The sequence below is a fragment of the Sardina pilchardus genome, chromosome 20 (assembly GCF_963854185.1).
Source record: "Sardina pilchardus chromosome 20, fSarPil1.1, whole genome shotgun sequence".
Classification (NCBI taxonomy): domain Eukaryota; kingdom Metazoa; phylum Chordata; class Actinopteri; order Clupeiformes; family Clupeidae; genus Sardina; species Sardina pilchardus.
In genome coordinates, this window is record NC_085013.1 from 17172262 (window position 1) to 17200137 (window position 27876).

At 43.3% G+C, this 27876-nt stretch overlaps 1 protein-coding gene across 1 annotated transcript; it reads left to right on the top strand.

Moving 5' to 3' along the window:
• The first annotated feature begins 46 nt into the window (after nt 1–46).
• Nucleotides 47–27876, top strand: plcb2 (phospholipase C, beta 2). Its single transcript, XM_062522770.1, has 32 exons — nt 47–166; nt 644–721; nt 1708–1776; nt 3028–3168; nt 4216–4295; nt 4787–4840; nt 5276–5351; nt 5610–5710; nt 6748–6914; nt 7081–7227; nt 7658–7815; nt 8789–8871; nt 9127–9211; nt 10065–10371; nt 10563–10630; nt 10951–11047; nt 11446–11530; nt 11823–11947; nt 12665–12816; nt 13426–13590; nt 14389–14488; nt 14706–14810; nt 15020–15078; nt 15227–15317; nt 15636–16133; nt 16498–16681; nt 18135–18276; nt 21342–21406; nt 22303–22362; nt 23477–23534; nt 24609–24695; nt 26522–27876. Exons 1-32 carry the CDS (start codon nt 83–85, stop codon nt 26690–26692), a joined length of 3942 nt encoding a protein of 1313 aa, XP_062378754.1. The 5' UTR covers nt 47–82; the 3' UTR covers nt 26693–27876.

Below are 27876 nucleotides of genomic sequence, written 5' to 3' on the forward strand. Positions count from 1 at the left end.
GTCCTAGTGTAAGGTATCAGTGATGAGAGGAGCAGAGTATGGTGAAGGAATGTAAGGGAAGAGTGTACGGATAACTGGCAGGATGATTAAAAAGAGATACTTCCTCCAGGAACCTGAGGTGAAGGAGTACCTGGTCAAAGGGGACAGGTTCACCAAGTGGAAAGATGTAAGTTGGAAGGAATCAGATCACTTTTCTGTCATTATTTTCCTGAAACATACACTGTGTTCTATTTCTGGGTTCTCAAGTGAGGAGGTGCCAGTTGAGAGGGAGACAAAAAATCGATTTCCCAGTTGTTGGTTGTGGAATTCAGCTTTATAAAAAGTTCAAAGCATATTTGCAAGTGGTGCTTGAGAGAGAGAGAGAGAGAGAGAGAGAGAGAGAGAGCGAGAGAGTAACAGCTGGCTGGTATATTGTTGCTGGTGGTGATGGTGACTGCTTGTAAGATAGACAACATGATCTAAAATCAATTCGTATGGCAGCAACAGATTTAGTTACCCAAAAGCAGTCAGTAAAAATAAAGTAACATATGTCCATATGATACATGCTCAATCACAAATGAGCTAAACATCTAATAAAAATATGGGATAATCATCCTTTGAATATGCTGCTTTCATGTTTGTAAAACGTACTGTATTTGACCAGGACTCAACACGCACAGCACCTGTAACTCTGAAGATGGACTCGAAGGGTTTCTACCTCTACTGGACTAATCAGAGCAAGGTCAGAAAAATGTCAACCTTTCTTTCATTTTAAGTGTGTGTGTGTGTGTGTGTGTGTGTGTGTGTGTGTGTGTGTGTATTTCAACAGATATGTACTGTATTTGTTTGTGTGCTGTATCAACTGCTCTCATACTGTATCCTTTGGTTTAGAAAATGTCCAGATTATTGTCGGTGGTAACCTAAATCCAGTGTTCACCAAAAATGGTAAATGCTTCCTCCTCTTGAGAACAGTGTAGTCCAGAACATTAAGCTCCAAAGACACCTCAGCTTTGTTCGCTCCAAGCCCACCACCCCTCTACCCCACCCACCAAGTCCCCGTTGTGCTCCCCCACCCTCCCTCTATGAAATATATCGATCAGAGCTCAAGAGCTGAGGTGGCTTAAGGGGTTTCTTGTGTAGTGAAGGCTGTCTGATAGCTCCTCTCATCCGCTCCCTGAGATGAAACAATCTCTCTCAGCCACACACATGAACTGAGCTGGCCATGACAGCTCTGTTGTCTCCATACACTAGGCAGGCAGGTTGGTTAGTAATGCTCAGGAGAGGATATTGACCCAGATTGTGTTTTAACTACATTAAGTCGTTACTGCTGGGTTCTACATAACAGAGACATTTAGGATCAAAATTAGCTTACAATTTATGAGCACAGCATAGGTTTTCATAAGATTTATTTGGGATTTATAATTAAGAACCTGTTATATTTTGTTGGACGAGAATAGCTTTGACCAATAAAAGCTTTTTGCTAGCAAAAACATGGCTCTGATGCTTTTTACCACAATGTCTATTGTCATCATCTACAATAGTAACTAAACATAGAATACTGTATATTTCTATTAAACATGTTCAGGATATAAAATGCCAGGGCTTTAAAATGGTTGAAATATTTACTTATATTAAGTCAGGTATCATGTATTGATTTTAAAATATTGATTTTTAGCTTCTTCTTGACTTGCCATTTGATTATGTCTGACATCACCCTTTTCTCTGCAGGAAACAGAGTTTCTGGACGTGGCTACAATCAGGGACACCAGATCAGGGAAATATGCCAAACTCCCGAAAGTAAGATCAAAATCTCAGCATCCCTGTTGGTCTAAAGTCAAACTCTTCTTTGTTTTAAACAAAAATCTCTTTAGTCCTCAGTGGAGGAAGGTGTTATGTGAGGGTGGGATGTTTGTTTATGCATTTGCCTTGCAAACCATTTTACAATAAACACAGTAGCCTTGAGTTACACACATGCACACGCAAACGTACATGGGAGTATGCTCGTACAAGGTCAAGAGTATGCGTGCACACAGAGAGAGAGAGAGAGAGATGATTGTTTGCAGAGGCCCTGTGTGATCTCTTGGGCACATCAGTGGTTAAGGGGCCTAATGAAATGAGACAGGCTGAGTTTGTCCCAGCGCTCGCTCCCACTCTGATCTGCCTCCTCTGAGACTGTCCCTGTGGCCGAGCCCAAGCGCTGGCTCCTGTCAGCTCACCAATGGCACAAAGGACACAAAGTCAACTGACTATATAAACATGTAGCCCCCACACCACACCACCACCTCCCCTGATGGTAGCACTTTCCCATCTTTGTGGATCTTTATCTTTGACTGTTTATACCACGTATACCACTCTGCCAGGTCACATTTCACATGGTAGAGTTTTGCATGGGTTGTGAGGTGCATTTGCTTGTTTGTTGAGGTGGTAGGGCTGAAAGACTCTGTATGGAAAGCAGGGGTGGTGTTGTGAATGGTGTCCTGACTTTAATTATAACATTTGCTGTGACTAAAATTGTGGCAGCTGAGCAGGAAGAAGGCTCATGTGAATGTGTCATTAGAAAATATCAGTGATATTTGTGATTGTCTTTGAGTTATGCTGAAATAAAAAGCTGTCCACTTCAACTTCAACTTCAGCTTGTCCTCACAGAATATAAGATCTTCAACAGAAAAAAGGTCTAAGTGTACATTTCAGAAAAAATAGATTGAAAATCTGGAATAATTATCACTAATTTTATTTTCTTATTGTTGTAGATATTGTATAATATTGTTTTGCTCAACTCAGACTAGTGTTTTACATGTTTGAGTCTAGACAACTGAATTAAATACCTTATTTTTCAGACACAGGTTTATTTTTAAATAACCATTATTTGCTGATATTTTTTATTTAAAAAAATTGATTTCATAGACCTTGTTCATTCTCGGTTGATGAGGATCCAGCAGGTCTGGCCCAGAACAGAGCCAGATCTAGACTGATTCTGTCTCAGAATTTGTGAGTGTCTTTGATAGGAATGGTAATTGAGATGTTTCCCCTTTCTCCTTCTGTTCACAGCACCCTAAGGTTCGTAATGTCCTGAACATGGACTTCCCTGACAGCAATCATCTGGCCAAAACCCTGACCGTTGTCTCAGGCCCTGACATGGTCAACTTGACATATCACAACTTTTTTGCCAACAAAGAGAAAGTAGTGCAAGTAAGGACATTTTCTTACATGACTTGGTCAATTGAAGCAGAAGCCTGCTAACGTCTCTCCACAGCATTAAGATTGGTATTATTAATATATTCTAGCATCTGACAATCTAACAATTACAGGTTTGATCTCGAGTCGAGGGCAGCTGGTTTGTTAATCTAGTATTGAATATAGTATGTGACACAGAAATAGTCATTGTGGGAGGCCCACTTATGGCAAGCACAGGGAATGAAGCATGTTGTCCCATGTATAGCTGAGAACAAGTGCATGTGCAGGAGCATTCTAATAGGACAATCTATCTTTCCTCTGCAACACTTGGGTTATCTCAGGATCACTTACTGTAAGATGACAGCAACTTTCCTCACAGCGCACAGTATGTGGAATAATAAGATATGTGATGCCCGCAGAAGTGCCCTATAAGCCAATTACTGAGGGAACGTTTAATGTAAATGCAGTTCCGTTTAACCACACTGTACACACTGTGGCCTATCACACAATGCAATCATCATCACTATTGTCTTTGTCTATGGGTTATGGCCAAATGAAATGTCTGACTTAATGAGCTGTATAACACTAGTCCCTAATTCTAACAGACTGCCCTGCAGATTGTGTCCCTGTGGTAGTGAGGATGATGTCAGAGCCCACATCCTCTCAAGGTGCAAGTAATCTCAAAGGCCCTCTAGTGGGCAGAGAGTCAGACACACTGATATGCTCATGTCCGCACCTACAGCAGCTTGTAGCACAGTGGTGTGCCGTTGAAATCTGTTTTTTTTTGGGGGGGGGGAGTTCTCAGGGAGCTTTACCTTTTACCGTATTGTTTGATAATGATGTGTCTGTTGAACCAAAGGAACCATGAACAAGAACGCCTTTTTGTGTTGACATCAAGATGTGAACTGTGTACTGCCATGTTGTTTATTCACTGCTGCACATTGAAATGGTTGCATCTTTCCACACTAGTGTATTAGGTTGTTCTCTCAGTATTAGTGCTATTTATGTGCTGCTGAATGACTCAGTTCTTGTGGACCATGCTCTGCTCTTCCTCTACTTTAGAACTGGGAGGCTGACATCTTGGCCATTGCCTATAACCCACACAGAGCTAACGCCTGCAGACAGGTCTTCCTGGACAAAATGTGAGCCAGAAAGCAGCATGACAGCAGTTTTTGCTCTCTGCATTGTAAATGACTTTGACTTCACTTAGATTCACTTAAGTGTTAATGTATTAGTTTTATTCACCAATGTTGACAGTTCTGTTTCTTGTGATCAAAGCTGGTATCCTTATTAGGTATAGGGATACATGATGGCCATAGTTAGATAGGGTCAAAAGAATGGGCTAAGGGCAAAGACACTCTTATGACTTAGGTGTTTTGTGCCTGAACTAAGGCCATCTGTGCTGTATACACCAATGTTTCAGTCTAGGATCTTACTCTTGGTGTTAGATTAGTACCGTAAATAGATTTTGCCTTGTTGTTGAATAAACTTGCAGTTTACTCTATATTTTGAATTAGGCCCCTTAATGATCCATTGTGAAAGACACATGATTTAAACATTTCAGGCTCGTGAGAGGGGCCTTCTTGAATTGGATTAAGGGTTGCTCTCTTTGCCTTAAATCTGCCTTTCACAGATATGTCCGACTTACTCTGCAGACCAACAAAGATGGCAAGATCCCTGTCAAAAAGTGAGTTGTTAGCATTGCACAATGTCTTTCTCACATGAGAACTGAAAGTAATAGAGCATGGGAAGAACTGAGTCTTATCACCAATTGTTCAATATAGTGGGTACCCATTTAGCACTAAGGGGATACCTAATTCATCTGATGAAAAACTGATGAAAAATGAAAAACTCATACAACAACAATATACTGTACACTCTGCAATGCCAGGCATTGCAGGTATGCATTGACAATGTCAGGGACTCCACTCTCCATATCGTAAGTCACTGTGGAATCAAGATGAGTTGGAACCCACTATTTGAACATAAAAGAACTGCATTGTGTTGTTTTGATGCAGCCAGTTTTCCCTCTTTAATAATGTATACATGGTGTATAAAGCTATGGCCTAGAGGATATTATGCAATCACATGTTTTAATTCTATTTTTATTTGGCTGAATAAGCTTTTATAAGATGTTCCGAGCTGATAAGAAGAGGGTTGACAGCGCATTATCTGCATCTGGCTTACCCAAAGGAAAAGTAAGTATATCCATCTGTCCTCCAGTGAGACCAATTTGACCTAAAATAGCTGGCCGGAAAGATGCATATATGAATATACATCAGTGGCTCATGGGCATGTGTGTGTGTGTGTGTGTGTGTACACGTACGTATGTGTGTGTGTGTGTGTGTGTGTGTGTGTGTGTGTATGTGTGTGTGTGTGTGTGTGTGTGTGTGTGTGTGTGTGTGTGTGTGTGTGTGTGTGTGTGTGTGTGTATGTGTGTGTTTGCATTGTCTCAGTTTGACAGTGTCAAGCTGGAGGTCTTCACAGAGGGAAAGTACCTGGAGTTCCTCAGTCATTTATGCCCGCGACCAGAGATTTATGAAATCTTCACGTCATAGTGAGTCTCCATTTTCCATTTGTACACCATAACAGAAAGACACATACCGTAGATGCTTTTACTTGGATCCATACGAAAAAGCAAGTAGACAACATTCAAGACACACACGCGCGCACGCACACACACACACACACACACACACACACACACACACACACACACACACACACACACACACACACACACACTTACATACAGACACACACACAAACAATGTAAAAACACAAAGGTACCATCTGCATTCTACAACTCACTGGCCGAACAATTGGCATGTGGGTGGGAGAATCTATTATGGGCATCGGTCTCCTGGCAGAGCAGCAGTGGCAGCATACACAGGCCTTCATACGCTGAATTCTGCCAGCCGCTGTTTGTCATACACTCCTTTCTGTCCACAGAAATGGTATTTTGTACTATGGTATGGAAGAAGGTGTTACATTTTGATGAAACTCACCTCAGCCCCCCCCCCCCCCAACAACAACAACAACAAAACAGTGCAAAGGACATTATATTTCCTCAGCACACACACACACAAAAAAAACACTAGAGAAAAGAAAACCTAGAGAAAAAGATGTAAACGGCAAGTCTCACATGATCTCTCTTGGTTGCTCAAAGATTGCAGATTTGTCCACATACAAATTTGACAAAGCATTCAAATTTCTTACAAAGGTTACTAACCTGTATATTACTGTAATTAGATGGTCTTCATCTAAGGTTATTGATCTCATTATAAGTCACATATTCAGACAGTGCTCTTTTTTGATCCATACATACAATATAAAGACTCAATGAATGTGCAGTGATGTTTAATGCAAACCTTATTGAGCACTAATATATACACATGTAAGTTATGTATTAATTACAGTAACATGTGTTCCCTAAACCAAAGTAGTGCCTAATTTTGCACAAAAAAATGCTATTGTTTCTTTTTCTCAACACACACACACACACACACACACACACACACACACACACACACACACACACACACACACACACACACACACACACACACACACACACACACACACGCCACACAGCTCTGCCAAAGCCAAACCCATCATGTCAAAAGAGGTCCTGGCCAAGTTCCTGAATGAGAAGCAGCGCGACTCTCGACTCAACGAGGAGCTGTACCCTCCCCTGAGGCAGGACCAGGTCAAAGCCCTGATCGAGAAGTACGAACCCCTCTCCGCCAACATCAACAGGGGTGAGTGGGCCAGTCTGACCACTCAACAAGGAGAGGGGCTTTCTCCTCTTTCAGATGAGGAATCAGAGTTCCTCAGATTATTCCACATTTACCAGATGTTGAGTACATGTGTGTGTTTTTGTGTGTTTGTGTGTGTGTGTGTGTGTGTGTGTGTGTGTGTGTGTAGGCCAGATAACTCCTGAGGGCCTTCTGCACTATCTGATTGGGCCTGAGACATCTGTGGTGGTCCAGGACAAACTGGCCCAGAGCCACGACATGAAGCAGCCACTCAACCACTACTTCATCAAGTCCTCACACAACACCTACCTTACAGGTAAGCTCAACACACACACACACACACACTCATGGTGTCCCCATGGCAACTACCTGGCACCCCCCATGTTTCCTAAGGCTGCAGGGACACTCCAGATTGTAGTAGAAAAGTGTGACTTTATCATTCTCAAAATCGGTCTGAAAGTGTTGTTATTCATGTCGTTATCGTTAATTATAGTCAAATGAATTGCAAGTTTTATAATACATAATGCTACATTTATTTCTCAATCCCAAATTCGCTTTACAGAGTCAAAGTAAGATCCATTGAAATAAAATTTATTTCTAAGATTTAATTTGTTATATATTATTAATTATCTTATCACCCTCAATGTTTTTCTCTCTCTCACACACACACATTTGCACTCTCTCCTCTCTCCTCTCTCTCTTCACTCCCCACCTCACTGTCTCCCTCTCCCTGCACCCCCCCTCAGCGGGCCAGTTCTCTGGCGTGTCGTCCCCAGAGATGTACCGCCAGTGTCTGCTGGCTGGCTGCCGCTGCCTGGAGCTGGACTGTTGGAAGGGCAAGCCGCCCGATGAGGAGCCAATCATCACCCACGGCTTCACCATGACAACCGAGATCCTCTTCAAGGTTTGACCTCTGAGCGCTGTGTTGAAGGTCCAGTCTAAGAGCACCTTGTTAAAGATACGGCCCTTTCTTCTGATGTTGGTGATATTTGAGCTCATAGACAACAAAATGACACCCCTCCCTTCCATGCTGCGTGCACACTGGCTGATATGTCTAATCTCTAAAAGAACACTGCCCTGAGCATCTGTTGTGCTCTTTTGATGTCAGTGGTTGCACCTGTGCTACCTGTGTTGGCCACAAATGTAATAATTATGAAGAAGCTCCTTTATCATCAATAACTGTTCCTTTAATGTTGTAGAGGAGTTCTCTGAGGATACTAGATCAGGAGAGGACGCTGAAGAGGAGGGCTATTTGTTTGGCCATTTATTTATAAATGTTAGCCGCTCGCTTAGATGTGTTATTTGAAAGGCAGGCTGATGAAGAGTGTCTGTGTTGTAGTCTGGCCAGCATGCTCCCCGCCCTGTCCCTCAGGAAATTCCTGGTAGACATCTGCGTCTGTCAGCTTCCTGGTAGTCATAACCAGGTGGCACCTGAAGCGCCATTAAAAAGACCAATGTTGGCACACCCCAGGGGCTCATACCTCTCCAAATATGGCAGGGCAGGTTGGCACTACCACACGACATCAGCCTGGCATGGAAATAGCCATAAAACATGATACGACTGGAGGTAAAATGAAATTATGAAGGCACATCAGTGCCAGACATATTAATGGTTAGGATGGGGGCAGTCAGATTAGATATCAGCAGAAGGATAGAGCAACTACAGGTGTTATACAAGGTGATGTTTCTCCAAAAGTGTTGTTACAGGTATTGTTGCTCTGTCCATTTCAACTGAAGTAGTGTGTTCTAAATGGTCCATTTATTTCCATCCATCAATGATGGTCATAGCGCAGGGATGCTTTTAGAAAGTTCAGGGCAGGCCAGTGCTGGCCAACAGTGTCCATCTGGGTAATAAATTGTGTTTGTGTCTTTGCCAGGATGTGATCGAGGCCATCGCCGAAAGCGCTTTCAAAACCTCCCAATACCCCATTATCCTGTCCTTTGAGAACCATGTCGACTCGTAAGAACTGTTCTTTATGAAACCCAATCCAAAATGTCTTAGTTCTCCTCATCAGAAAATATAGATACAGAAGATGTAAGTTTGCATCTAGTTTCATAACATTACAGTAGTACATACTGCAGTTACCTTTCAGAACTTTTATGAACTCTGTGCCCAGAGAGACTGTAGACCATACTTGAATAACCACATGCCTGTTTTTGGCAAGAACAGTGCATTCTTCTATGTTCTTGACTTGTTGACTTGTGGATTTTCCAGGGTGAAGCAACAGGAGAAAATGGCAAACTACTGCAGGACAATATTTGGAGATGCTCTGCTGACCGACACACTGGACAAATACCCAGTGAGTCCAGCGCTGTGCTCGTGACGTATCCAATTTGACCATCTCCTACTGCCATGAAGGAATGCACTAGTGCTTCTAACTCATCTACCTCCTATCTGATTCATCTTTGCCAAACAGCCGATTTCAAACATTTGCTCCTCATGCTATCAGCATATTCCCACCCTCTTTCCTTAGATCAGTTTCCCCCACAACCTCTACTAAGCGCCCTGTGTGGTGGCTGTGAGTGATGACGAGGTGAACCTCACCTCAGTCTTCCCTCCCCCTTGTTTCTCGTTAACTTTGGTGTGACCTTCACAGTGCTACACCTCCACTGATTCATTTTCACATAGAACCCCCTGCGGACAGCCTCCCTGTGTGTGTGTGTGTGTGTGTGTGTGTGTGTGTGTGTGTGTGTGTGTGTGTGTGTGTGTGTGTGTGTGTGTGTGTGTGTGTATGCTGCCAAGTGGAGGGGAAATTGTGCTCTCTCAGTAATTCTGCGTGCAGTTGGTCCTTAGTATCTACTGTCTAGTAACAATTTGGTGTTGTTTTTATGTGTCCATGTGTGTCCCTGTTGTTTGTGTATTTGCATGTGTGCATGTGTGATCATGGTGTTGCTGTTGATGTGCAAGTGATGTGTATATGTATTTTGTGGTTTTCTGCATGAGTATATCTTTATATTTGTTTAGTATTTCTGCATTCTTGCGTGTATACATGTGTTTCCCCTGTGTGTGTGTGTGTGTGTGTGTGTGTGTGTGTGAGAGTGTGTGTGTGTGTGTGTGTGTGTGTGTGTGTGTGTGTGTGTGTGTGTGTGTGTGTGTGTGTGTGTGTGTGTGTGTGTGTGTGTGTGTGTGTGTGTGTGTGTGCCTGTGTCCAGCTGAAGGCGGGTCTTCCCATCCCGCCCCCCTCTGAGCTCATGGGAAAGATCCTCATCAAGAACAAGAAGGGGAACACTGCGTCCACCACACCCAACGCCAAGAAGACACCAGCACCAGAGCAGGCCAGCAAACCGGCAGAAGCTCCCCCTGTGACTGCGCCCGACCCGGTCGCTGATCCTGCCCCAGAGACAGCGTCTACACCCAGTGACCTGTCTGAATCTGCCCCTGTCTCACCCTCAGTGGATGGGGCAGCAGAGCCCAGCTCAGACCCAACTACCACCACCAGCACCCCCACTGTTGGTCAAGGTGGGCATCAAGGGAGGGGATTTGGAAATAATGTCATAGGCAGGATGCTTTAGCCTGTGTTATTGGACACTTGCAGTAGTACATTTGCCACAGGCTACTTTAGACTAGATACATTTCTGTTGGATGTGTGAATCCCTGCTTCATGTATATTTTATGTGTGTGTGTGTCGGGGGGTTCTTTCTGAACGTCAGAGGTGGAAGAGGAGGAGCAGCAGGAGCAGGATGAGCAAGACGAGGAGAAGATGAAGAACTCAGATGAGGTTCGTTCATCTAGTTAGCATTCTTGTTGAATTCATTCAAATCATCAGACTTTGAACTTTGGACATCATTGAAATCAGGGCCTTTTGCGTATTGGACCAAATGTTTTGACAGTGATATTGAAATATCTGGACACTTGGCTACACGTTGCATGTTGATTTGAGATTTGAGCATTACACATGCTCACCCATTCTAAATAACAGTGTTTATTCAAGTGGGCATGCATGGCTTCTCTCTGGCTTCTCTCTGGCTCCTTACACCCCCACAGTCCTGGAGGGCCACATACTGACTTCCTCTTCCTGTGTTTCTCACACTCTCCCAGGGAACAGCTGGACAGGAAGTGACAGCATACGAGGCAATGTCATCAATAGTCAACTACATACAGCCTTGTAAATTTATCTCCTTAGAGGCTTCCAGAAGTAAGTCTGGGTAGATCCTGTTTGCTTTATTTAGAGATATCCGAGTGCCCAAATAAGTCTTTAATAATGACAAATCATACTTTTGCCTGAATATCAGATGGAACATGTTGCAATATATTACACTTACTGTGTGCTGAACATAGATTGTGACTGAACATTTTGAAACTGGTGAAAATGTAATTAATAGTGGTCCATGGTGGTAAATAGTAAGTCCATTAAAGTGTTTGATGTGTGCATATGCATATCGAGTTCTATCTTCTATTGTCTTCTATTGTCTTTTAGTCTAAATTATGGTGAAAATATGAATTTCTGATCATCTTATACTACTATTTAACTGTAGACTTTCCCTTAAAGACACTGAGTTAATTTCTGTGTACATCATTTGTTTTTGTATGCAGGGAAAAATAAGAGCTATAACATCTCTTCATTTGTGGAGACCAAAGGAGAGAGTCTCATTGCGAAATCAGCCGTGGAGTTTGTAGAGTATCCTTTAAAGAGGCTGCATCTCTCTACACAAATCATTACTGCAGTTAACCTATGTTAAACACAAACATGCCTTTACTATGTATTATTTATTTTCAGTAGATGTAGTCGTTGTATAATATGGACCCAGAATATGATTTATTTAAATCAGCGTCACACAGAAATAATTCAGTGCATGTTACTGTATGTATTTTATTATGTATGTTATATACTGATTTTTCATATTTTCATACATTTTCTTTTATTGTTGCTACTGTACATACTGTATGTGTTCCTAAGCGTGGTGGTTCAGATACAACAAGAGGCAGATGAGTAGGATCTACCCTAAAGGCACCAGAATGGACTCCTCCAACTACAACCCTCAGCCCTTCTGGAATGCAGGCTGTCAGATGGTAGCGCTGAACTACCAGACCATGGGTACACTTGTGCTGACTCTACCCTCTCTGTTTGTTTACATCTCAAGTTTACATTCCAAACAGCAGCAGCATGGCAGCAGCAGAAGCAACAGCAACAGCATTCATTATTCATTCTGCAGCTGCTATTTATGCTGTTATTTACACTACCCTTTGGGTGTTGTTTACTTTGGTTCTTGACTTGTGTTTGTTGTTGATAATCAGAAGGCTTTTAAGGCTTTGTTTTATTTATAGGGGTAGAGAGAGAGAGAGAGAGAGAGAATAGTGTTCCAGATTTGACCACTAGGTGTCACTCTAGTATAGGTCAAGCCAGAGCCGTCGATACATAAGGCTTTGGGTCAAGCTACCTCTTTATTGGGTGGAGAGGATTCCATATCGGATGAATGGTGATGGTGGGAGTGGGTCTGCCCATGTAAAGCAAACAGGATAGACAGAATGTCAGATTACACTTTCTGTTTTCTCATGGAGAATGTAGTTTACTTTGCCTAAGGGTGAGTCCTCCTTGTCACAATTACAACTGTCATTGTTATTGTTTAATTTGCTGCTTCAGTGATTTCAGATTACTCAGTGGATGGGTTGGATGGATGAATGGATGTGGTGGTTGCATTTTTAGTTTTAACTTTATTAAGTATTTGTTGTGTTCATCTGTGTTCCAAAGCAGTAGTTCTGTTGAAAAGAATTGAATCATTGGTCCAATTTTCTGAAACTCCTCCCTCTTCAGATTTTCCCATGCAGCTGAACATGAGTCTGTTTGAGTACAACGGAAGAACCGGGTACCTCCTCAAGCATGACCTCTTGCGCAGGAACGACAAAACCTTTGACCCGTATAGTGACAGGCTTGACACCATTGTGGCCAACACACTGAGCATCAAAGTATGTGGGCCGATTCATTTCTTTACATGCCAACTCACTTCTTTACATGCAAACACACACACACACACACACACACACAAACACTCACACACTGAGGTAGGTAGAATCAATGAAACCACGGTGATGTACAGTATGTGGGAGAAATGAGGAAAAAGAAGATAAAGAATGGCTACAGTTCTCTAATTCTTCTTTGTGAAGTCATGAAGCATGAGGCCATTTTCTCTTTGCTTCACATGGAAACTGATTTCATACAGTTGTTGGCAGCACTTTGCTTGAATAGTCCATCTACAGACTATTTATGTATTATTTTGTTGAAAACTTGATTTTCAACAAAATAATACAAAAATAGTATTTTGGATTGGATCTGAATGGATATTCAGTCATTTCAGTCCTGAATATCCATTGAACCACCCCAAATCAAAATGGAGAGCAGCTTAAGACACCACACACAACATACAATACAATGTAAACAGGAAAATACAAAGCAAATCAACAAATCAACATGACTAAAGGAGCAGTAAAATACTAAATGAGTGTGAACAGATAGTTAAGAATCTGAGAGCATCCAGGTTAAATCTGACCATGATCATGTGTCCTCTGACCACACAGATCTACTCAGGTCAGTTCTTGTCTGAAAAGAGTGTGAAGACTGGGGTGGAGGTTGAGATCATAGGCTTACCAGGAGACCAGAAGCGCAAGTTCCGGACCAAGTGGTGTGTGACTCCCAACTCAATTAACCCTGTATGGACCGATGAGCCGTTTGTCTTCGAGAAGGTTGGTGACGCCTTGTCAAAACAGTATGTCAGTATATCAATAGGATGTTGCACAGTATCTGATCAGTGCAATCTCATCAATGGATCTTAATGTAAGTGATATTTTGATGATAAAAAGATTCATATAGTTATAGTATAATTGCACAATTATAGTTTATGTAATTATCAGAAACCTATATTATCTCAGTTTCGTGGTATTTGCCATATCATTTTGGCTGTTTTCTCTCCATGCCTTAATCATGCTACTCCTTGCAAACTGTACAGAGACGGTGTGGCCCCTGGAAGTGGGGCTATATTCCCACCAAGTCTCATATCTCCTGATGTTTAGGAGGCGGTCGGCTATATTCCCACCAAGTCTCATATCTCCTGATGTTTAGGAGGCGGTCGGCTATATTCCCACCAAGTCTCATATCTCCTGATGTTTAGGAGGCGGTCGGCTATATTCCCACCAAGTCTCATATCTCCTGATGTTTAGGAGGCGGTCGGCTATATTCCCACTAAGTCTCATATCTCCTGATGTTTAGGAGGCGGTCGGCTATATTCCCACCAAGTCTCATATCTCCTGATGTTTAAGAGGCGGTCGGCTATATTCCCACCACGTCTCATATCTCCTGATGTTTAGAATGCGGTCGGCTATATTCCCACCAAGTCTCATATCTCATATCTATTTAGGAGGTGGTCGGCTAAACGATCATCTGAATGTTCTGCTCACAATGACATGTCAGCATAATCACTCCCATGAAATGTGCATGAGTGGGTGTCTTCAATCTGCTGAAAGTTGGTTGTTGTCTGTGTGAAGATCTTGTTTCCTGAGATGGCTGCACTGAGGATCGTGGCTTACGAGGAGGGAGGGAAGTTCCTAGGACACAGGATCATCCCAGTCGATGCCATCCAATCAGGTGAGACCATAAGTGGTAGACAAAAGTGTCAGAATAAAAGTAATAATAATACAAAAAAACAGATCTAAAAATACTTCACCATAAGTATCTATTTTTATAACCAAACCCTGTTTTTAAACATGACAACCTCATTGCCATCAAAGATCGTATGGAAAATAGTGCATAGAACTTTTATAAGTAAAAGCTTTAAGGAAACATATTGATTTGATCACCATAGGATATCACCACATTGGATTACGGAGTGAGAGCAACCTCCCCCTCACCCTTCCATCCATTTTCGCGTACATCGAGGTGAAGGACTACATCCCTGCAGCTTTCGCCGGTAACACCCATGCAGCCATGTCTGACCTAAAGTCCACCTCAGTACCCCCTGAATGTTGGCCAATCAGTCCTTGTGGCTGATTGCTTGATTGTTCAAGCATCTGAGTAATATTGACTAATGGTGTCTAATATGTGACAATAACACAATTACAGCCATTCAAAGTTACTCTGGAAATCTTCTGAAGCACTTTGTCTTGTTTGTTTTTCAAGATTTCACGGACGCTTTGTTCAACCCAGTGAAGCATGACAAGCCATCAAAGACACAGGAGGTAGATATCAGAGGGAGAGTACAGCCTTTTTAAGATAAGAGTGCATTTTTCCCTTGGAAAAAACATCTCCGTTTTGTGGCTTGTCAAAGTGGGACTGGTCAGTTTGTCATGGGTCACTGTATGAGTCCCCTCTTTGTTCTCTGTCCAGTCATCAGCATATGTCTCCCCTTATGAGCTCCCTATGGCTGCTACACCCGAGGTAGACAAAGCTCCACCATCGCCTACTCCACCTGTGGCAGGTAAGAAAAGCATGTCTCAGTGTTGAGCAGACCTTTAGAGGGCTTGGGGGTCAGTTTAAAAAGTCAAACAAACACACTATTGTAGCCTACTGTCATGTATTTTCAAAGCAGATACAGATAAGTTATGCACTAGGTTTTAGTGTACTTTTCTGGCTCTTAAGTTGATTATTTTCCATGATTTGCTTTCAGGCAGTTACTCAGCTGCTTAGTCAGTTATGAACACCAGGGGAAATGACGTGTAGAGCATTAAATAATTGAAGAGTTTTGTTTTTAAACTAGTGATTGGTGGAGCATGTGAGAATGCTGTGTTTGACTCAGATGTAGAAGTCAGTAAGGATCCAGAAGAGGGCGCTGTCCTTCCTCCACCACCTGAGGAATCTCCTGTATCTGATGCTGATGCTGCAACTGCTGCCGCCACATTTGAACCCCCCTCCTCCCCAGTCACAGAGGACAGACTCCCCACTCCACCTCCAGAAACCACTACAGAGCCAGTGACAGCCCCCGTCTCTCTCCCTGACCCCCCCATTCTCAACGGGTCAGCCCTAGACCCCATCGACATTGCCCCCACCTCCAACCCGACACCCCCTGAACCAGAGGCAAACATTGTGCCGGTCCCAGACACAGAGCTACCACCCCCAGATCCAGACATGGAGACTTCAGATGAGCCACCTGCCTCTGAAGCTCCAGCTGCTGAGCCTGTGTCTACTGGGAGTGAGGCTGGTGACCCCCCCTCTGAGCCTGCCTCTGGAGCTGAGGCAGTCGCTGGTGAAGTGGCCTCAGACACATTAATTACCAACTCATCCACCGACTTAACAGGTATGGGTGGTCACTCAGTTGTCGGTCATCCTTACACCTGTCTGTCTGTCTCCTTGTACGTGTGTCCACTCAAACAACTTACAAAGTACTGGTCCAATTTATGGTTGCCTAGGTCTACAGTCACCTGACTGCTCATATAAATCATTATTTGCAAACTGCATTGTTACTAGGCTGAATGTAAAATATAAAATATACAGGTCTTTATGACCTGCTTCCAAATCTCTGCTTTCGAAAACCTCCTCAGTGTTTTGTGTCTGTCATATCTTATGTATCTGCCCTGAGTTTGCTCTGATGATATTCTGAGAATGTCTTTCATTTTTTATGACTGTGAGAGAAACTGCCGCTTCTGTGTCCGTTCACACAGAACCCTCCACTGTGTCCTCTGAGGAGCTGCTCCAGCACAAGAGCTTCCTAAAGCTCACCAAGAGGCAGGAGAAGGAGCTGAAGGAGCTGGACAGAAAGGCCCAGAAGAAAGGCGAGGAGCTGACACAGAAATACAGTGACCAGTTCAAGTCCCTCAAGAAGAAGACCTCCATGAAGAAGAAAGAGTAAAAGTTCATTTCTTGCTTTTTTCCCCTCTCCCCAACTCTCACAATGTTATCTTATGAAGTTCTGTCTCATGCATGTTGCATTGGCCACAGCATGGGGGCAGCACTTGCAGCATCAAATGTGCTGCTGATGTTCTATTATTATCTCCGACAGGAGAGATGAGGATGACGCTGCTGTTGTTGTTCAGAGCGGGTCTCTTAATTGGAGTATATTTAGACTCTGTTCTAAGGCGGCAGCAGCCATGATAAAAATATTCCATGCCTAATAGATAATCCACCTTTCAGAGAATGCAAATTGCTAATGGGTCTTTCTTTTTAACCTGATCTCTTCAACCGACCTACCTACCAGCGTTCAAGAAACACTCTTGTTGTAGTTCAGTGCCGAAGGCCTGTCCTGAGCTAGGAGGAATTTTAGAGAGGAGGTCGGGTGAGTTATTCTGGGGTCGTACCGCGACTATGTGGTGATTCAGCCCTCAGCTGGATTCCTGTTGAGAGGATTCTAAAGAGTCTGCACTCAAGGTGACTGCCTGCACAAAGTGGGTGGATGGAAGGTGGGCAGGGAAGGTGGGCAGTTTCATTTGTGTTGGACCCTGTGAGGGTGGTGCAGTAACCCAAGAGTGGAGCTCTCAGTCCCTCACCAGTTAATGCATTTAGGCCTGGACAAAAGGGAAAATCAATTAATCAATCAAAATGATTAGGTGCTCAGCTGTAATAAAAAATTCAGGCTTAGTAGAAGTCTTCTCATTTAGAGGGAAATTTTATATTCTAGAGAAATAACATCTCTTTTGCAAAAGAATAGAAGAAACTTCACAAGATTCAATCTTTAAAGGAGAATTCTGGTAATTTTTCACATAGATCTCTCAATGTCATGGAGTACTGTCGATACAAAATAATGAAAGCAATTGGTTCTGCCTAGCACCCCATGAGTCCCCACATTTGTACTATAGAAATGAATATCAAGTGACACATACACGTAAAAGGGCATGAATATCAAGTGACACATACACGTAAAAGGGCATGGGCATTGAGCAAAAATAGGTAACTTTCCGATATAGTCCTTTTCAACTGCTTTCATTTTTGCTTGTCAATACTTGTCTATACACAATGTGATTGGTTCGGTGGTTTGAGCCTGAGCCCAGCTCCCAAGTCAAACGGAGAGTTGCTAGACTACCCCGCCTGCAAATCTAATTTGCTAGGGGCGTCTAGATTTCTAGGCTAACTTTTCTACCTGACACACAAACAAACATCATCTTTCAAACACAACCTATCAAAATGCCACAGTTATTATTTTGTTTGGCCCCGAGTTACCATTAGCTCAGTATTGTTTTCAGTGACTTTCAGTGACAGAATTGCCGGAACGCACATATTTATTTCTGCAGTTGAAAGAGTCTATAGGCCTATGAATACATGCATGCTCTGTGGTCTGACTCCTTTGTCATGGTGCCCCCTGCAGGGCTGGAAGTGAACAGGAGAGTGGGAAACCTCAGATGGAGCGAGTGCTTGATCTGAAGGAGAAGATGCAGCTGGAGCTCAGAGCTCAGTGGACTGAGCAGTATCACTTCACCAGGAAGAAGAAGGAGCAGCATGCTACTGAGGTACAACACAGGCTAGTCCTCATTACTCACAGATCCTCTTCAATATATAAAAGTAATATTGGCAAACTTTTTCACCAACCAGCAGTACAGTTATACTTATTATTAGGGCTGGGTAGGCTAGGTACATGTATGCTATGTAGCATATTTCTTTTTGGGGTCATCCCTATGTTCCACGGGTCCTATGTTCCCCGGTTTTTCCCAAAAGGGTCCTATGTTCCCCAATCACAATACATACGGGGAACATTTACATTCAAATGTAAAAAAGGTTGTTCCCCGGTCCCATACAAAGTGAGGAACATAGCACCTGGGGATCATAGGTACGCACCCTTTATTGTCCATGCTTATACACATGAAGTCATTGTTTAACCTACTACTGCCATTAATGATCATTTATTTGCTTTTACTACTGTAACGCAGAGTGTCTGGGACCAAAATTGGGTCTGCATTATATAGGCCAGTGGCAGCTTGTGTCCAACATTTTGTAAAACAGCTCCATGTATACACCAGTGACCTGATATCACAATAATGTAGGCTACTGTGCACAGCCAATCAAATTGTGATTATGACTGTTAAATTCTGCAATTATCAAACATTTTATATATATTTTTTTGCTGACTTTCTCAGGCAAAACATTGTTAGGAGATTCTTTTCCTTTGAATCACTGGTTCAGTTTGTTTTGATAATGTGAAGGCAGACTACCAAACCCAAGTTCACCCGACTACAGGGAAGCACATTATTATTCTAGACCTATTAGGGCCCTTTACTGTTTGCTATACAACCACAGTTGTAATGCATAAGATGAGCCATAGGAAGCGCTGATTCAATAGAACATGCCCAGTGATTTGACCATACCAGACCAGGGAGCCATGGCCTTTTCTTCAAGGTCTTGTCACAACCTCTCTGAACACTTTCAAGTTTACAACACTGTGGTTTGTCTGTTGAAACCCTCACCACACTACCACAGAAGTGTAATTATATTTTGAGCATTGTTAGTGGTATAAAATAGCCATGTGGCACCTTGCCCTGTTAGCATCACTGTGAGCCCATCCAGTGATAATGCAAATAAATGGTCTTGCTCAAAACGCCACCAATTAAGGTCATTTTACTCTCAATCAAAAGTTTGAAGTTGTTAACCACCATAAATAGACCTTTTGACAGATAAAATAGACAGAGGGTTTGAACACTACTAACAAAGGTGATTGTGTGCATATATTATTCAATATCTGAATGTTTTTGCTTTGCTTGAAAAATATTCAAATTGATGCATAAGAGAAATAACTTGTTGCATGGTTGCCATGTCAATTTAAATGATTCCCTCCACTCCCCCTTCTCTCTGTATTGTACTGTATATTGCTGCATTTACCAGTTTATGTGGTCACAGTCCCAAAGGAGCCACATGAATGGGATCGGTATTGTTAAGCAGCACTGTACAATCAGGCCATGGTTTGGGGCTATTGGGGTTTTGCAAGCGGTGCATTCAATCACAACTTTCCCATTCAGCCATCTGACTGTAAGCCCACTCTGTCCCATAAACCTGTATTTACAATCAGGCCTGGCAGCGCACCAGAGCCAGAGCTCCTGCTGAAGCAGTCATAAAAGTGAAGTAGGACATGCTGCTCATAGGGAGAGAGGAAGTGGAGGGGGTGTAGTAGGGCTCTGATCGCAACTTATCACCCACTTCACGGAGGAGCACACATTGAAATGGCCCTTTCATAATGATATTTCAATGTGTATGAATCAGTGTTTTTAAATGTGGCCTAAAGCCTGTTTAGAAACATCAAAAGTCAGTTGTGGAACATCAGTTGTTCTTCTTTGGTCATAGTGCTCAAGGCGTCTTGTCCATGCAGTTTACCTGTAGATGCAGGTATGCCTGTCTTATGCTTTAGCTGCATGGGTGCACACACACACACACACACACACACACTCATTAATTCAAAGCCAAAACTCTCCACTCTTGAAATCTAACACAAACTGCTCAGCATTTCTAGCTTTCCACTTTACTGCTCAACCTTAATTCAGTAATTCACCAGTTCAGGTGGTTGACCTTAAAGTCCAGCATGGATTTTCCCATATTGGTGTGTAAGCTTCACTGCCCCAGTCACAGGGTGTGCGGTCTCCTCTCTCTGGACACGGGCCAGGCTGCTGCCGAGGGCATTGATTCCTCATCAGTGCTGAGGGTAGACCGACCGATGGACCTCCTGGACTTTAATCAGGGGGATCAGGAGAGAGATCACAGGGGTCAATCATAGCACTTAAACCCCCACCCCCCCAGTGACATCTGGGCCCCTTGACTCAGGCGAAAATCTCGTGGAGTCAACAGCTCTTTGGGACTCTCACACTCACACACACACGCATACACACACACTCACGCTCCCTGGCTCCAGGAGCTGGGATTTGGAATGAGTCAGAGGACATGGGCGATAAAGTAGTTAGAAATCCAAGGCACAGATCCTGGGACAGAACTAGAGTATTTATCAAACTAGGAAAGATTTGGACATAATGTCCATAGAATAGGACTGACAAATATAGAGTAGGCCTTGAATTGAACAAAACACAACTGAAGAAACCCGAACAGAATCAAGCAAAAACGTTCTATTCTACTTGTATTGTCCGAGTGTTTTGATTTCTGATCACTTGAAGTGTGCACTCACACGCAGACCCATTGAGAGGAGAGCATCAGTGCACCCAAACACTTGTCATTTGCAAACAGGAAATAGGAACCGTCTTGATATAAGTGGCTACATAGGACATGAAGTGTGATTCTTGTGGGCCATGAATGAACATGCTGTCCATGGTGTTAGCATTCAAGTGGTAGCCATGAGAGACCACAGAGTTGAACGGACATGCTGTACATAGCCATACTGTTAGTGCTAGTCATCCAAGCAGAATGCTGAATGAACAGGCTGTCCTTAGCTTTAGCGGTAAAGGGCGACTCATAAGAGCAGATCTTGTGTTTTCTTCACACTTTGAATGGGATGGCCCAGATGGCCACCTGTTGTGTTGCTGAGCTGTGAGATGAGATGCTGTGACTTCATGTGTCCTGTGTGCTGTTTCCTGTGCAAAAGTGCCTGACCAAGCTGCTGGAGATGGCCACAGAGAGACACTCCAGCGAACTCAAAGCCTTACTCAGGTGAGGCTCATGCCCCCCCCACACACACACATACACACACACACACACACACACACACACACACACACACACACACACACACACACACACATATACTAACTCCAGTATGCCACTTTGTGGAAAAGTGGCAGAACTCAGTCTCTGAAATGTATTTGATTCCTGATTCCTGCAGCTGTGCTTATTGTGTCCAGACAACATGCTGAACATACAGTTCCAATCCTCCAGGTTATGCAACCACTGTAGACTGATGTGTTATGAGAACGTGTGGGCGGCAAGCTGCTTTTGTACCTGTTTGCACATTTGTCTAACTAAACATTTCTTTAATTGTGTTTGCCTGCTAACATGTTCATATATCTGCAATTTTTTTTAACATATTCATTACAGTCTTGATGTTATTGCACCAAATTGCAGCAAATACCTGTTCTTAAGGACCTGTGTGTTTGTGTGTGTGTGTGTGTGTGTGTGTGTGTGTGCGTGCACATGTGTCTGTTCATGTGCTTTGCTTAAAGCGCTGCTCTCCCCTGGTGCCCCACGCCTTCTCTCTGTTAGCTGGCCGATGGTCATCAGTGTGCTGTGAGCTTACTAAGTGACCTGCTGCTGTTCAGGCTGCAGAGCCTTGAATAACACTGCTGGCCAGAACACACAGCATTTACTGACTATATTTAACCTCCGTCATTTAGTCTGAATGTGGCCTCAGAGAAATGTCAACCCTGCCAGTGGTGGCAATACCCCTCACATTAATTCAGATGAGTGTTTCTGAGGGGAAAGGTACGGTTCCTTGGGACAGTGATTACTGTAGGTCATATAGGTAGAGTCCTGCTCTGTTGGTGACATTCTGAAATCGGCTTTTCTCTCTCTTTTCCATCTCCTCTGCGTCTCCTCCTCTGTTTTCTCAGTGAGAACAAAGAGATGAGGAAGAAAACAGACTCCAAGCGATCAGGATCAGACAAGAGCAGGTGAGGTGATGGAGCTGGTGGTGTCAGGTGGCTTCAAGGAATAGAACATCTCCACTTGATAGCAACCTACTGTATTGTTGAACACTGTATTTTGCTCGAATAAGAAAATGAAATGTAATAAGCATAACGTTAAAAAAAAAAAATCAAATAATTGTCAATTAATAACGCTCTTTAAATATTAAATCAGTGAAGCATCATTTGGACGTAAGTCTGTTGTGAGAAGGGAGAATGACTTATTCTCTCCTTGGGTTTGCCATAAAACACAGATGGTTGTATATCTAAAATGTGTCCTCACCAGCGAAGACAAACATTGACATTTCACACCAAATCCCTCAGTAGCTAGAGCTGAGGATGTCTAAAAACAACACTGGTGCTCCGAGGTAAAGCTGAACAATGTCTCAGGAATGGCAGGGCTGGTCTTAGTAACTGTTAGTGGAAATCAGTGGAACAACAAAAATCAAGACATTGTTTTCATACCCTCACCACACATTTCCTCATAACATAAAATTGCTATCAAGAAAAAACACATTTCTTAAAAAGACGCTTGACAGAACCATACCCTTTCAATAGAGTCCAGCACCAGCGTCTTCAGGGTCTCTTCAAGCACCCTTCTGCCGGACCCTCCACAGAGCTCACCATGACTTCATGTCACCTGGCCTGTCCCTCTGGCCCCTTTAGTTCTTGACAGCCTCCTCTATCATGTCTTGGTCTAATGCTTTGGTTGACCATCACTCTCTCTCTCTCTCTCTCTGTCCCTCTCTATCTATCTATCTATATCAATCTGTTCCTCGAAACCCAGCGGCAGCGTCTGTTTTTTCCACACCAGCATACACCTGGTTCCGCTTATTCAATTGAGCCGTGTCAGATTGGAGCCTCCAGCAGTTTCCACACAGACGCTGAGCTGGCCGGCCACCTGCTCAGAGGGCTCTAGTGATGCGGCCATCAGATTATACCACAAATGGCATACATTTAATGTCAGCTGTTCTGTCTGCATGATCTTCAGAAATAACACTGTGCTGTGTTTGGATATATATTGTCAAACCTTATAGTGCATTGGTATAACATGTTGCTCCCTATATGCTAACACACTGATTTGATCTGTTTCCTCTGAAAGACTGAAGAAGAGCAAGAGTGTTGAGCTGCTTGATGAGGATGTTCCTGACAACAAAGAGGTATGTGATTAGAGTTGGACTTTTTAGATGTTTTGCCCCACAATCTGACACCAGTCTCTCTGTGCAAAGACCCTCTGCAACATTTCTCTCCTCTCCAAAAGCTGTGCTTGCCTCGTATCAGTGGGGAGTGGGAACACAAGAGGGCAATAATTGCAAACAGGGGATGCTGCCCTTGAATAAGCATGTGTCATGATCTGATTGAAGCGTGAGTCACAGCGTGGTGGCACAGCCTGGAGGTCTGCACCGAGGAGGAGGGGGCACGGTGCCAGTCCCTTAGCCACAATTATGGGGCTGCGCTTCACCAAGAACCCCGGCAATTACTCCTCCTCTGGCATCTCTCAACTAAGGGACAAACCGTGTTGCAATCTGTTGGGCCATAATACTTGCACTCTGGTGATTAGAACATTCTGACTAGGAGAATGGTCCCCTCTTATTCATCGTGTGTGTATGGCTGTGTATGTGAGTGTGAGAGAGAGAGAGAGAGGAGGGGTGTATGTGTATGTGTGTGTGCATGTGTGTGCAGGTGAGGGGGCGTTCAGTGGACATGTGTGAGATTGTGTGTGTGTGTGTGTGTGTGTGTGTGTGTGAGAGAGAGAGAGAGAGAGAGAGGAGGGGTGTATGTGTTTATGGAGAGGAGGGGTGTATGTGTGTGTGCATGTATGCGAAGGTGAGGGGAGCGTTCAGTGGAGAGGGGTGTGTGTGTATGTGTGTGTGTGTGTGTGTGTGTGTATGAGGAGGGGAGGATGAGTGTACACTGGGTAGAGGAGGGGTGTGTATGTGAGTGTGTGTGAGTGAGTGACTGAGAGCATGTGTGCGATGACTCACCCTCTGTTGTTGTTCATCTCCCTCCTCACATGTTTGCTCATCAGCGCTCAGCAACATTGGGAGCAGCAGCCTCTTTGTGCCTGCCTGCCTGCCTGCCTGCCCCTTCGCTTCCATTGACCACCGCTAAAATGTCCACTCGCCTTCACCCGCCAGCAGGGCTCCTGAGAAGGCCACAGCTCTCAGTATGCCAGCTGCCCCTCTGCTGACCCCCTCAGCCCTCTCACACGGCCTCTGTGTGCTCTGTTACAGGCGGAGGACGGCGCGAGTGCCCAGGAGGAGGCTCTGAGGAAGAGACAGGCTGCCACTCTGGAGACATTCAGATGCTATGTTGGCAAGGTGGCGACATCACAGCACTTCCACTGAATGTTCCTGAGCATGCATCAATAACAATGAGTAGCACAGCAAATAGGGCTCGGGCACACGCCTTGCATTCTAGGAATAGTGCCGCCATATTGGTAGCGCACCGAACCGTAATATCCATTCATTCAGATGAAGAAGACAAGAAGCAGAAATATAGTATTAGCGATTATTTTCCTCTTGCGATCGTGGGTTGCGCTGTTAGCACCTCACTACACAGCAACATACGACCAAGAAGGTAAAAACTAATTAACAGGAACACACTAATAGGCGGGAGTAAACCCATAGTAATCCATAGTAAACTAAGGAGTGAGGCTGCCGATATGGCTGTGCCTGCAAAGTTTTCACGTCATGATCGCGAGCCCTATTACTGCAAATAACTGCAAAACTATCAACACATACATTTTTTACCATAAATCACAAGCATTATTACTGCAGAAGGCAAGCCACTCCTAGAATTACTCTAATGCCAACTCAAAAGGAAAGTCTAACCATTTACTGTGCCATTCAAACCTGTGCTAATATCATTTGTAAAGGACACAGGTGTTTTTGGTAAGTGGTCTAGAACTGAGTGGTTTAACATTATGTTACTGTTACTATACTATGGTAGTATAGTAGCCATTAGAATAATGACTTAGTAATGATTCGTATTCATAGAACTATCTTAGATTTAATGAACACTTGTTATGGTAATAAACAACCTCATGTATTATTTGTCTGTCCCCTAATCCAACATGAAATCTTAAGGCTGCAAGGCCCAGAGTTGTCCTACTCAAATCCTTTTAATAGCTTGTCATTTACGGGCTAATCAGTGATCAGCACTCATGTAGGTGGACGTGTCTGGGATGGTGTCTCTTGCAGGCCTTTTTCTCATGCAAAGATAATGACAGAAGTGCAAGTCTGAGCTCTGCAAGTGGCAACAGCTGATGGCATCTGATTAAAGCTGCACTTGACTTCATAGCTGTCCAATCATCGTAAAGTGCAACAACACACTTTTCCCCTGCAGCAGGCCCAAATATACTTTGTGCTAGGCTTTTCAGTGAAGCACTTGAAACCGTGGCACAAGATTTCACTATTTGTGGACCTAGATGCACCCTGATGGCACTCCATCCTACATATTTATAGCCCATATTCCCAAACTTAGACTGGAGTGGATTTACAAAGTACTATCCGTGTATCTCTGAAGTACCACAGCTCAAATAGGCTACACTTTTAGATCACAGAAAAGTGTCAGGAGTGATGCTTGTTTCTTAGAAAATGTCTTTTTCTGTAGATAACTGCAATGTTTTGAAGAACACTTTTTTTCAAGTTGAAAATGTTATCTGGCATGTGCTGGCACCCTGCTGAGAATGTATAAATCTCAGCTTTTGTTTGGGATAGTGTAGTCATGCGAGTCACTTTCTATGCAGCTTTTTGGTATGGTTGAATAAATATGTTTTTTTTTTAAAAGGATATGCCATCTCTTCCTACAGTTCATCTGAAAGGCCCTTTTATTTGCACTTATATGGGTGTAACTTTCTGTGCAGCTTTTTGATCAGGTCTACATGATTCAATAGAAAACGATAAGAGAAAAGACTGCACTTTACACTGAATGGAACTTGCACGTTTGTACATTTCTTCTGCAAGAGAGCCAATAAAAGAAGTCATTTATGCAAAGTGCAATCTTTTCTTGTTCTCTGTGCCAGCGCCATACGTTCAGTGCAGCACTCAGAACTGTGAGAAAAGACTGAGTGAAGCCTGCTCCCGTTTAACTGAGTGAGTGAAGAGTGAGTTTGTGGTTCCAATCCGGTCTGTTTGTCCCGTAGCTGGTCCGAGAGGCCCTGGACGAGCATGGGGAGAAGATGCGCACGCTGCCGTGTGACGTGAAGGTGGCGGTCAACACCTGCATGGGGGCACACTTCCCTGAGCAGGCGGAGCAGCTCGCTGACAACAAGCCAGAGAAGGTCGGCCAGTACGGACACGTCTTCCTGGGGTGAACGCATTCTGTTAGCTTCTGCATACATACCTGAGTTTAAGAATCATCTCTCTCATCTTACCAAAATGATTTAGAATATTTATTTTTAAGTGATTGTGTGGATTTTAGTTAGCTTTAGTTGATATGTGTTATGTATGAAATCCTTATGATATATCATACCTCTAGAGTACAGTGGTACTGTACATATAGTATACGGTAGTGTGTATAGAGCTATCTTTTACATCTGCCAGTGGAGTAAAAGTGTGTGAGCCCATATTGTTACTTACAATACATTTCAAATCTGAATAGTGAAAGGATTCCCTTTATGATTGAGAGGGTGAGGTGGGGGTTGAGGGGGCTAATGGAGCAGTTAGTTATGTTTTAATGGAAGCGCAGGCAGTTAGCATCTCAAATGAATGTGCACATCAGGTGTCTGGTAGTGTGGGGGAGGGGAGGCAGGAGCACTGTCTCTGCTGATTCATCCTGACCTACTTTTCAAAGAGGTTTAGTCTTTTTTTTATCCTTAGACATTCAAACAAATTCATTTCTAAATGGCCTTTAAGATGTTTTTTATTCTTGTTCATTACTTTTTGGCATGTGAGCTAGAGCTTAACATTATTTTTAAGAGAGAGAAAAAAGAAAAGAAACCAGATATAAAAGAGCCCCGTGGCTTGCCTGTCTAGTGAGGCTTTTTCATTTTCCTCTCTCTTCCAAAGGGCAAGGGGCTTATGGGTAATAAAGTCGAGCAGGAGAACACGGTGAATCAGAGCGTTTGTTTTTTATCAGTCTCCATGTGCCAGTCAGTGACTCAAACTCACATACCTCAGATGGACATGGGCCTGTTCTCCAAGCTCCTTTTAGAGGCCTGTCTTTTGTACAAGATGACAGTAAATTGTCAGTTCTTTTCTTCTCACTTTCCTTTGTCATCCTGTTTGAGAATTAATTCTGTGATTAGCGATCGTCATCATTAACAGAATTGTACTCTCCAATGCCTCTTAACGAATCTCATAGGATTTTAGGATTGTAGATCATTTCATATGTAACTAGGGGAACATGGAGTGTAGATGCATTGTACTGCAAGTGCCTTTGACCTCTTAAACTTGTTGACAGATGATGCACAATGCGCTTTCAAAGTACATAGTAATGGTGTAGCTTACATAATGAACTGGAGGTAACAACATATAAAAAACAAAAAACAATTACAGT

Coding starts and splice junctions, on each gene's coding strand:
- plcb2 (XM_062522770.1), top strand. CDS start 83: ATGATTAAAAAGAGATACTTCCTCCAGGAACCTGAGGTGAAGGAGTAC. Junction 3,169..4,215: donor ACAAAGAGAAAGTAGTGCAA/GTAAGGACATTT, acceptor CCTCTACTTTAG/AACTGGGAGGCTGACATCTT. Junction 5,352..5,609: donor CTGGCTTACCCAAAGGAAAA/GTAAGTATATCC, acceptor GCATTGTCTCAG/TTTGACAGTGTCAAGCTGGA.